At 44.5% G+C, this 12,124-nt stretch overlaps 1 protein-coding gene across 2 annotated transcripts in view; it reads left to right on the top strand.

Annotated features, from left to right (window-relative positions):
- The window catches only part of PDE6A (phosphodiesterase 6A), an 81,640-nt gene that overhangs the window by 49,287 nt on the left and 20,229 nt on the right, over positions 1-12,124 (top strand). For both annotated transcript variants that reach the window (XM_003782047.3, XM_003782048.2), the window contains 4 exons: positions 7,003-7,112; positions 9,080-9,167; positions 9,351-9,451; positions 9,989-10,096. In XM_003782047.3, the coding sequence (XP_003782095.1) occupies positions 7,003-7,112; positions 9,080-9,167; positions 9,351-9,451; positions 9,989-10,096 (407 nt within the window). The remainder of the gene's footprint in view (positions 1-7,002; positions 7,113-9,079; positions 9,168-9,350; positions 9,452-9,988; positions 10,097-12,124) is intronic.

Here is a 12,124-nt window from a genome sequence, read left to right on the forward strand (position 1 = left end):
TGGTTGCAGCTGTCGTTGTTTTGGCGGGCCCAGGCTGGATTCGAACCCGCCACCTTAGGTGTATGTGGCTGGCGCCTTAGCCACTTAAGCCACAGTGCTGAGCCTTAGCCACCTTTTAAATTAAACTTTCTACAGTAGTGGTCCCCAACCTTTTTTGATACCAGGGACTGGTTTCATGGAAGACAGTTATTCCATGGCTGGGTTGGGGAAAGCACTGGGGGATAGGAGGCAAAGGTTACTTGGTGATGCTGTGTGGACCTCTTCCTAAAAGGCCATAGACCAGTACTGGGGGTTGGGGACCACAGTTCTATAGTACTAAAGGCAGGGAAAAGATAAGTGCAATATTTGCTTTTGTTCAGCACCATACACAAGTCCCTAATGTGCTGTATGAAGTTCCATGAAGTGTTTTTGTTGAATAAAAATATTCCCATCCCCCTTTTGGAAAGTATAGCTTCTACCTGTCTGAACACTGGGAAGATTCATTGGCTACAAAATGCAAGATTTTCCCCCAATTTATGGATTAGTTTCAAATTTCTTTTCTTTCTTTGAGACAGATTTTCACTGCCATCCTGGAGTTGAGAGCTGTGGTGTCATAGCTCACAGCAACCTCAAACTCTCAGGCTTGAGCAATCCTCTTGCCGCAGCCTCCTGAGTAGTGGGGGCTACAGGCACCTGCCACAAAACCCAGCTAGTGTTCTATTTTTCGTAGAGATGGAGTCCCACTTTGCTCAAGGTGTTCCTCAACTCTTGAGTTCAGGTCATCCACCCTCCTTGGCCTCCCAGAGTGCTAGGATTATAGGTATGAGCCTGGCCAACTTCAAATTTCATATAACTGGCACCCTACTATTTTTTTTTTTTTTGAGACAGTTTCACTTTGTCACCCTTGGTAGAGTGTCATGGTGTAAAAGCTCACAACAACCTCTAACTCTTGGAGACAAGTGATCCTCTTGCCTCAGCCTCTCAAGTAGCTGGGCCTATAGGCACCTGCCACCATGCCAAGCTATATTTTAAAGGCAGAGTCTTGCCTTTCCTCAGGCTGGTCTTGAACTCCTGAGCTCAAGCAATCTATCTGCCTCAGCCTAACAGAGTGCTAGGATGACAGATGTGAACCACTGTGCCCGGCCTAGAAGAATTCTTTTTACAATGCTTTTGTGTGTATATGTGGGGTGGGTATTATGGAAACTTTCAAGAAGGTTATTCGAAAAGCAGGAGTGAGCCAGGTCAAATAGCAAGATCCAAACTATCAAGGAGGCTGGACCCAATATAGATTCTGGCAGACAGAAAAAGAGGACCACCTAGTGGTATTTGAACAGAGGTCATTTAAATCTGTCCATCCATAAGTCTGCATAGGTCTTGAACAAGGTCCAGTGAGAAACTTTTTTTTTTTTTTTTTTATGGTCCCTTCATAGAATGTTGTAAGGTTGTATAACCAATTTAGTGGAAAGGGACCTTACTGGATTTAACCCAGTGACATCATACAACTTCAGTACCTGGAGCACAACACATCCTTTCAAAGCATCACTCAGAGAGGTTTTCTATATTTGTTAGTGATTAGGTTGTTAATTAGGAAGGTCAAGGTATTGTTATATTTCTTTCATGATGCAGAGAATTCTTGATCTGCAATCTTGGGGAAACTTCACATCTAAGATGCCATCTACTTCTGGGGGAGAACTTCCCTGATGAGCTTTACCTTAAGGTCTCCAACAGGTATATAAGGAGTCTGGGAAAGCCCTTTTTTTCTTTTCTTTTCTTTTTTTTTTTGAAACACAGCCTCAAGCTGTAGCCCTTGGTAGAGTGCTGTCACATCACAGCTCACAGCAACCTCCAACTCTTGGGCTTAAGAGTGCCCTGGCATCATAGCTCACAGCAACTTCAAACTCTTGGGCTTAAGCAATTCTCTTACCTCAGCCTCCCAAGTAGCTAGGACTATTTTTTGGTGTTGTTGGGCCCTGGCTGGATTCGAACCCACCAGCTCTGGTGTATGTGGCTGGTGCCTTAGCCACCTGAGCTATAGGCACCGAGCTGGGAAAGCCCTTTTCAGAGATGCAGATCCTTGGAATTTTGCTGCAGAGAACTTGCTATGGCCTCTTCCAGTGGAGCTGAAGGAGAGTTTTTCTCTGGTGTCTTTTCCAAAAGACTCAGTCTCTGGATTCTAGATCATGAAAGCTGTAGTTGTCATCAGTTTGTAGGTCTCAAAGGACTTCTTATGCCAGGTAAAAATACCCTTTAACATAGTGCATTAAAGTCCCACCCTATAGAGTCATGTCAGTTTATAAGAGTGGGAGATAGTTCGGATCCCCAGCCCGGACCCGCCAAACAACAATGACGGCTGCAACCAAAAAATGGCCGGGCGTTGTGGCGGGCGCCTGTGGTCCCAGCTACTTGGGAGGCGGAGGCAAGAGACTCGCTTGAGCCCAGGAGTTGGAGGTTGCTGTGAGCTGTAATGCCACGGCACTCTACCCAGGGGGACAGCTTGAGGCTCTGTCTCAAAAAAAAAAAAAAAAAAAAAGAGTGGGAGATAGACAAGGTTCTATTACTAGGTGGCATAAGCCTTTCAGTAACTTTCATAAGAGGTCAATCTATGTTTTCTGGTGGGAGTGGATCTGATTGCCATCAATCAGTAAAACCTTTGACCAGGGCAATCCAATTTATTCAGTAGCTTTGCTTAATGCCACTGTTTATAATATTGTATTTAACTGTTTTATGACTTTTCTAGTGAAATGAGTACCTTTGTGTCTGGAGATTCCTCCAGTAATGCTCCATAATGAAAAAACACTTTCTAGTAACTGTTTACCTACTGTTATTGATCTTCCTGCATGAGACAGCTTTTGTAAAACCATAAAACAGGAATTGAAAGTGGTAGTAAAGTGAAATCCATCTGTGTCCAAATGATCTAGTAGCTGCTTGAGCTACAGGTGCTGAGCCTGGAATGCAAGGCTTTTAATTATGAGGGCTTAAAGACCCCACTGGTTGAGCAGTGCCTGTGGCCCCATTTACCAAAGGTGGCGAGTTTAAACCCGGCCCCAGCCAAACTGCAACAAAAAAAAATAGCCGGGCACTGTGGCGGGTGCCTGTAGTCCCAGCTACTCAGAAGGCTGAGGCAAGAGAATCACCTGAGCCCAGGAGTTGGAGGTTGCTGTGAGCTGTGTGACGCCACGGCACTCTACTGAGGGCAATAAAGTGAGACTCTGTCTCTACAAAAAAAAAAAAAAAAAACCCACTGGCTGCGCTCTCCATGACTCCAAGTTTAACATTGGACTTATATCCTCTTAAATACTAATTTAGTTTCTCCAATTTAGGTGCATGACACTTTTTAAAAAATAGGTTATCATAGGTAATTTGAGTTGGATCAATCTTACAGAATTCCAATTGTGTATCTTTTTTATTTGTATTTTTTTGAGACAGAGTTTCACTTTGTTACTCTTGGTAGAGTGCTGTGGCATCATAGCTTACAGCAACTTCAAACTCTTGGGTTCAAGTGATTCACTTGTCTCAGACTCCTGAGTAGCTGGGACTACAGGCGCCTTCCACAATGCCCGGATATTTTTGAGATAGGGGTCTCATTCTGGCTCAGGTGGGTCTCTAACTCCTGAGCTCAAGCAGTCCACCTGACTTGGCCTCCCAGAGTGCTAGGATTACAGGCATGAGCCGCTGTACCCAGCTCCAATTGCATATCTTGAAAATGTTAGTATTGGCTGACGTAGCATGACAGTCTGTCAAATTATTTTCTTAGTATTTAATTAAGTTTTGTTCTGCTTGATGTTGAGTTAGGAGTTTTATGAACCAGTATCTTCATTAGAGTTCTGGGAATTCTTACTAGTCTAATGGTATAACCTTAAAGTTATCAGAAACTTATGTACATCAGAGTCCTTTCCATGAAATTCCTTGAAGATGAAACACTTTAGGCTTATAATTGCTGAAGAAATACCAGAGTAAACAATTAACAGCTTGTGAATAATAGGACTTTAAGTGGTTGGGCGGTACCTGTGGCTCAGTGTGTAGGGTGCCAGCCCCATATACCGAGGATGGAGGGATCAAACCTGGCCCCACCAAACTGCAACAAAAAAATAGCTGGGCATTGTGGAGGATGCCTGTAGCCCCAGGTACTCAGGAGGCTGAGGCAAGAGAATCACCTAAGCCCAGGAGTTGGAGGTTGCTGTGAGCAGTGTGACGCCATGGCACTCTACTGATGGCAATAAAGTGAGACTCTGTCTCTACAAAAATTAAATTAAATTAAATTAAAAAATAAGACTTTAAGTGGTCATGGTTTAATGACACAGTTGACAAAGAAATCTAATTATTTTTGTTATGGACAAAATTTTAAGGTAATAACTGGAATTATAACAGTGTTGTTAGATTTTCTTTACTTTTTCTTTCTTCCTTTCTGCCCCACCCCCACCCTTTGCAGCCTACAGGCTGGGCATCCCGCAGACTGGCAAGCATAGCTTCCAGCAGAAAGCAAAGGTCTAGGCCTTCGCAAGTGAATGATCTTATCTAGATTAAAACATCTCTACTGTGGCCACTGTAATTCTGAATTGTCCTTAGTAAGATTAATTCACTTTTTTTCCCAAAAAGTACAGGTTTGGGGCTTACAATTTTTGTACATAAAATTAAGTGGTATCATAGAAAGTAGTTTCAAATTCCTTAGATATGGAGGGTTTCTAATTGGATCCAATCCAGTTAATATTTGGATCCAATATGATTCTGGACTTGGTCCAGTAAAAATTGCTTAGATAGAGTCATAGAGCTTAAAACACAAACCTATGGAGCTTGAATCCAAGAGAGAACTTACCCATGATACCCAGTGGCACCATGGGCCCCGATAAGTACCTTTATCTGGTCACTCAGTGCTCCTGGGGGTGGGGATTACTAGACGTCTACATCAGATCCCACTTTTGATGCCAATATGTTAAAGGAAAAATGTTAGATAATTAAATTTAGGTTGGGAACAGTGGCCTAGCACTCTGGGAGGGAAAGCAAGGTGGATTGTTTGAGCTCTGGAGTTTGAGACCAGCCTGAGCAAGAGTGAGATTCTGTCTTTATTAAAAATAGGAAAACTAGCCAAGCATTGTGATGGGTACTTGTAGTCCCAGCTACACAGGAGGCTGAGGCAAAATGCTGGCTCGAGCCTAGAAGTTTGAGGTTGCTGTGAGCTACGATGATGCCACAGCACTCTACCCAGGGTGACAAAGGGAGACTCTATCTCAAAATAAATAAAATAAAATAAAATAAGTTTAGCAGAGTTTTACTGAGCAAAGAAATGATTAGGGAATTAGGCAGCACCCTGAACCAGTCAGCACCATGCCTGGCCTATTCTAAACATTTTTATAGGTGCAATTCAGCGGCCTTTAGTACATTCACAATGTTGCATAACCATCACCACTATCCATCTCTATAAACTTTTTCATCGTCCCAAACAGAAACTCTGTGCCCATTAAACAAGAGCTTCACATTCCCTACATCCCCCAGCCCCTTGTAGCCACGATTCTATGTTCTGTTTCTACGATTTTGACTATTTTACATCATATAAGTGAAATCACATAATACTTGTCCTTTTGTGTCCGACTTATTTTATTTAGCGTAATGTTTGTAAGGTTTATCCATGATAAGATTTTAGGGCTATACAGTATTATGTTGTTTAAATATACCATAATTTTTTTTTTTTTTTGAGACAGAGTCTTACTTTGTCACCCTCGGTAGAGTGCCATGGCCTCATAGCTCTTAGAAACCTCAAACTCTTAAGCTCAAGTGATTCTTTTGCCTCAGCCTCCCAAGTAGCTGGGACTTAGGCACCCACCACATTGCCTGTCTCTTTTTAGAGGCGAAGTCTCACTCTCGGCTCAGGCTGATCTCGAACTCGTGAGCTCAGGCAATCCATCAGACTCAGCCTCCCAGAGTGCTAGGATTATAGGCATGAGCCACTGTACCCGGCCAAAATATACAATAATTTTTTTACACAGTACCATACTGTTGGTCATGGAGGTTGTTTTCATCACTCTTACAGTGTTAGAAGATCCTTGGCTGGATATACCTTTGTGTGGTTGTGTCAGTGTTTTAGGCTCAGAGGCTTTTTATATCTTATTTAAAGGTGTTCTCCTATTAGCCCGGCATGGTGGTGCACACCTGTAGTGCTAGCTACTCAGGAGGCTGAGTGAGGCAGGAAGACAGAGTCAGCCCAGGAGTGCAAGGCTGCAGTGAGCTATGACCCCACCACTGCATTCCAGCTTGGGCAAGAGAGGAAAATCCTACCTCAAAAATAAATGTTATTCTATCATCATAATCTAGATTGTGATGAAAATCTATGCCCTTGCTCAGTCTCCTCATTCTCATTTCTTCTCCCATGCTGGAATGGTCAGCCCAGAGTCACTGCTTACAGGGCCTAGCAGGAATTCAAGCAAGAATTCTGACCAAGCCACCGTAGATGGTGACAAGAACACCACATAGATTTGATTTATTACTTAGGGTCCCAGAGTCAGCATCAGCTCTCCAAAGCTCTTCCCCACCCTTTACTTCAATGCCAGCACAACTAAAAATTTAAGTATTTAAAAGAGTCCCATGGAAAGATTCCTCTGCAATGTGCTTAAACCAATAGACAAAGTTTGGAAGGCTTACTTACCAGTCTATATTCAGAAAGTCTGGATCCTAAAATCTGACAGCTGTAAGTTTCTCAAAATCATCTATTCCCACCCCCTCCCCATCAGTATGCGGAGTGGGATATTGAGGCCCAGTGTGGAATGAAACCAACTTGGGGTTACTTGGGAATAGAATGATCAATTGTCCCCATTTGCCTAGGACTATCCTCATTCTGGCAATGCAGGTCTCATATCCTAGAAAACTCAGCTCTGGGCAAACCTCTGGAAACTCCACAGAGGCAGACATAGAAGCAAGATCAGACTCACATTTTTAGGCTCTGGGGCTTGCCCATCATGCCTCCCTTTTCAGCCCTGCTTCTATCTAGTCCCTACAAAAAAGGAGTGACTTGGATTCTGATTGCTCTTCTAGACGGGAAAACTGAAGCGATACTTCACAGACCTGGAGGCCTTGGCCATGGTCACTGCTGCTTTCTGCCATGACATTGACCACAGAGGCACCAACAACCTCTACCAGATGAAGTGAGTCAGCCTCCCTCCCCTGCATCCCTCCCTTCCCCTCAGCCCTTGGAATTTGTTACCCAGCTGTGCATGGCTCCCAAACTTAGTGGCCGAGGGTGAGGTCTCTGCCTACAGCTTTTCAGTTCCTTCTGCCCTTGGGATCTGGGTCCATTCCTGTGGTGAATAGAATAATGACCCCCCAAAGATGTCCACATCCCAAACCTCAAAGCCTGGGAGCATGTTGCCTTACATTCACAAGAGACTGGGCTGCACTCAGTGGCTCACACCTATAACTTTGGGAGGCTAGGAGTTCAAGACACCAGCCTGAGCAACGTAGTGAGAGACCCTGTTGCTACCAAAAATTAAAAATGTAGCTGGGTATAGTGGCACATGCCTATAGTCCCAGTTACTCAGGAGGCTGAAACAGGAGGATCACTTGAGCCCAGGAGTTTGTGCAGTGAGCGGTAATGATGCAACAGAGCAAGTCCCCGTCTCAAAAGAAAAATAAACACACAAATGGGACTTTGAGGACTTGAGAGAAGTGATTGTCGTTAAGGATCTTGATATGGTACTTGTCTGGGTGGGCCCTGTGTGGGCACAAGTGTCCCTATAAACAGAGGCAGGCGGTCAGGGGAGAGAACATGCTACGCTCCTGGCTTTAAAGACAGAGGAAAGAAAGGGCTGTAAGCAAGGAATGCCGGTGGCCTCCAGAAGCTAGAAAAAGCAAGAAAACAGATTCTTCCTGAGAGCCTGCAGAAGGGAAGCAGCCCACGGAGCCATTTTAGACTTCTGAACTCCAGAGCAGTAGGATAATAAGTTTTTATTGTTTAAAGCCATTAAGTTTGTGGTAGTTTGTAACAGCAGGAATAGGAAACTGACCCATAAACTCTTTTATCCTCTTCCTCCCCTGCCTTCCCTGCTGAACTAATTTGAGTCACAATACTAGTAACAATAATGATTCATTCATGCACTTGATATTTATAATGCCCCCAGCACGGTGTGGCAGTCCCATGGGAGGTACAGGAGGCACCATGGTGAGCAGAACAGGCATAGTCCCACTCCTCAAGTTTACATTTCAGAGTCCCTGGACTGTGGTCTCTGTTAGTCCTCATGACATCCTCTGGACTGGGCAGAGTGGTGACTGGTGTTACCCCTATATTACGAATGAGAAACTGAGACTCTGCCCAGGGCCGTGTTCTGTAAGTCATTGGAAAGCACTACGATTCATGCTTCTCTGAGTCTTCTCAGAAAAGACGTCTGTGTTTCTCCAAGGCTAGATACTGTGTTTGCATTTTACACTGTGGGAATTGGGTGCTGGGCACAGTGCTTGGCACATAGTAAATACACAAAAAACTTTTATTAAATAAGGAAATGAGTAAACACATTGCTTGTTTGAAATCAATGGCTTCGCCTAAGACTGAGATGTGGAGAATCAGAGGATTGATGAGCTTCAAAGTGTCAAGGTCTCTAAAATTGCATGTGATGTTGTGTTGTGCTTGTGCCTTTTTCTGGGCATAAGTGTCTACATTCTCCAGAAGATTCTCTGAAGAGTCCATGACTGAAAAATGGCTCAGAATCACCTGTGGAGAAAACTAAAGCTTGAGAGTCAGGAGACTTATTGTTTAGACCTAATTTTCTTTCTTTTTTTTTTCTGAGAGTCTCATTTTCTTGCCCATAGTCGAGTGCTATGGCATCATAGCTCACAGCAACCTCAAACTCCTGGGCTCAAGTGATCCTCTTGCCTCAGCCTCTCAAGTAGCTGGGACACCTGCCATAATGCCCAGATTTTTTTTAAAGACAGAGCCTTGCTTTTACTCAGGCTGGACTCAAACTCCTGAGCTCAAGCAATCCACCTGCCTCAGTCTCCCAGAGTGCTAGGAGGTGTGAGCCACCACGCCGGCCTTAGTCCTAATTTTCTAGTGTCTGATCTATACTAATTTGTGTTCTCTCTCTTTCTCTCTCTCTTTCCACCCGTTCCCTCCATTCAGATCCCAGAACCCACTGGCCAAGCTCCATGGGTCCTCCATCTTGGAAAGACACCACTTGGAGTTTGGCAAAACGTTGCTCAGAGACGAGGTAGTACAGGGGCCCTCTGTGATGGCACCGGGGCCTAGAAGAGAAACCCCAGCTGAGCCTGAGTGTGCCCAGGCAGCATTCGTTCCGTTGGCCTGGGCTGCTTCTCCATCATCTGGATGGCAGCTAGTAACTGAGTGACTACTGCCACCATCACTTCTCTCTCTCTTCTGTTTTTTTCTTTAGAACCTGAATATCTTTCAAAATCTCAATCGCCGGCAGCATGAGCATGCCATCCACATGATGGACATTGCGATCATTGCCACAGACCTGGCCTTGTATTTCAAGTTGGTATCTCTTCATTTTAATAATAAGCACTCAACAATGATTATAATAACAACAAACCCCATAGTTCTAATTGATTTTTAGTGTGTAACTATGTGCCAGGCACAACACTTGTGCTGTGGACACATTGATCTCACTATAACCCTGTGAATTAAATATTATTGCCCCTCTGGACAGATGGGAAAACTGGCATTCAGGGCAAGGAATTTGCTAAAATCAGATAACAAGTCAGTGGTGGAGTCTGGGGTTAGCATGGAGGTCTTTGCTCTCAGGCCCTGGTTCTTTAAATTTTGATTTGAGAATTATGTTAATTTAATAAGCCTCTGTCCGAATCACCCAACGTTGAAAGTCCAGGTGTTGCCTTATTCTTAGACTTGCTCCTCTGACTGATCTGAGTGCATTGGTGTTTATAACGAATTGGTCACAACCGGTTGCAAATATCTTTGTTCCTTCTCCACTCCCACTGCTTCACTTGACTAGTCTTAAAAAAAAGAAGAAAGAAAGAATTGCTCCCCCTAATGAACTGGTGTGTTTCATAGGAAGAGGACAATGTTCCAGAAGATCGTGGATCAGTCTAAGACATACGAGACTGCACAAGAGTGGACACAGTACATGATGCTGGAGCAGACGCGGAAGGAAATCGTCATGTGAGTAGAGATGGGGTTAAGACCTGATCCTCGGCTCGGCGCTTGTGGCTCAAGTGGCTAAGGCACCAGCCACATACACCTAAGGTGGCAGGTTTGAATCCAGCCCGGGCCCACCAAAAACAACAATGACGGCTGCAACCAAAAAATAGCCAGGTGTTGTGGCGGGCGCCTGTGGTCCCAGCTACTTGGGAGGCTGAGACAGGAGACTTGCTTGAGCCCAGGAGTTGGAGGTTGCTATGAGCTGTGATGCCACAGCATTCTACCCAGGGGGACAGCTTGAGGCTCCGTCTCCAAAAAAAAAAAGACCTGATCCTCTTAATCTCAGGGTGACAGGTGAGATGCTGCACTGCACTGACAGCAGCATTTGCTGACCTCAACAGGCCCTGGACACTTTCCATTTTGGAGGTTTCTGACATATGAAAAAGTGAAGCTATGCCAAAACTGAATTGTACAAGTTATGACATGTTTAATCTTTATTTTAGCACTAGAAATATAAGTCACTATATTATTGTTTTATGTTTCTGTACACAAAAGTGTATTATTTGAAGTATTTCAATTATAAAATGTAGGATTTGGGTGGTAAAGTGACATGAGTTTCTTGTTTTTGGGGGTTTTTGGTAGAGACAGACTCTTGCTATGCTGCCCAGGCTGGCCTCAAATTTCTGGCCTCAAGTGATCCTCCTTGCCTCAGCTTCTCAAAGTGCTGGGATTACGGGTGTGAGCCACCACACCAGGCTTTACATTTTTGAGAGAGCAAAAAGAATTATACCAGGCTAGGCTCGGTGGCTCACACCTGTAGTTCTAGAATGCTAGGAGGCTGAAGTGGATGGATTGATAGTGATCATTGACAGTGGTCAAGAAGCATCTCAAAGGGAGACAAGGCCTTGACCCAGATCCCACGGAAGCATTGGGTTATTTCCCTCAGATGCCTCTGTAGAAATCAGGCTTGATTAGGTCACCAGCTTTGTAAGTCTTTGCAACAAAGAGGAAGCCACTGGGACAGGCTCAGGGAAGAGAGAGGAAGTGACAAGTTGCTCCTCCTTCAGCCCTGCAGTTGTTCAGCGAGGTCTCTACAAATGTCTCTGATCCTAGGAGCAGTGTCACCTGCTCCCACTGAACAAGGGGGCACACTCACCTATAAGAGCTTGCAGGCTGACTGGGAGCTACCCCATTGGACTTCTTAAAATTGAATAGGTAAAAAGAACACCCTGGCTGGGTGCAGTGCCTCACACCTGTAATCCTAGCACTCTGGGAGGCCATGGCAGGTGGATCGCCTGAGTTCAGGAGTTCAAGACCAGCCTGAGCAAGATCGAGGCCTCTCTCTGCTAAAATAGAAAAACTAGCCCGGTGTTGTGGTGAGCGGCTATAGTCCCAGCTACTTGGGAGGCTTAGGCAAGAGAATTGTTTGATCCCAAGAGTTTGAGGTTGCTGTGAGCTATGCCACCATGGCACTCTACCCAGGGCAATGGAGTAAGACTGTCTCAAACAAAAAAGGAAAGATCACCCTGCTGTTGGATAGGGGGCTTCGTATTGGAAAGTTGTCTGTTCTACTTCATTAATTATTCATTCAAGGTGATTAAAACATACTTTATTTTGGGGCGTAACAGGCAACCAATTCAGAAATTCTTATGAGAAACAAGCACATAAAAATAGCCAGGAAAAATAGAAAGAAAGACAAATAGCCAGAAAATTTTGAAATAGATTAGCAATGACAGGGACCAGCAGACGTAGAAGGCAGTTAGGTCCTAGACATGTGAAGGTGGTCAGGTCAATGGGACAATTTCAAGGAATGTGCATGTGTGAAAAGTGGAGTTTATACCAGTGGAGAAAGGTATAAAGTTTTGAATATGTTGGAATGATGGGGTGGCCACAAAGTTACATCCCTATCTCCCTCCTTACACCAAAATAAATTCCACCTGAATTAAAACTTTTAAGACAGGTTGGGGGCTTGGTGCCTGTGGCTCAAGCGGCTAAGGCGCCAGCCACATACACCTAAGGTGGTGGGTTCGAATCCAGCCCGGGCCTGCC

Source organism: Otolemur garnettii, unplaced genomic scaffold (assembly GCF_000181295.1).
Source record: "Otolemur garnettii isolate 467f Iridium unplaced genomic scaffold, OtoGar3 scaffold00003, whole genome shotgun sequence".
NCBI lineage: Eukaryota > Metazoa > Chordata > Mammalia > Primates > Galagidae > Otolemur > Otolemur garnettii.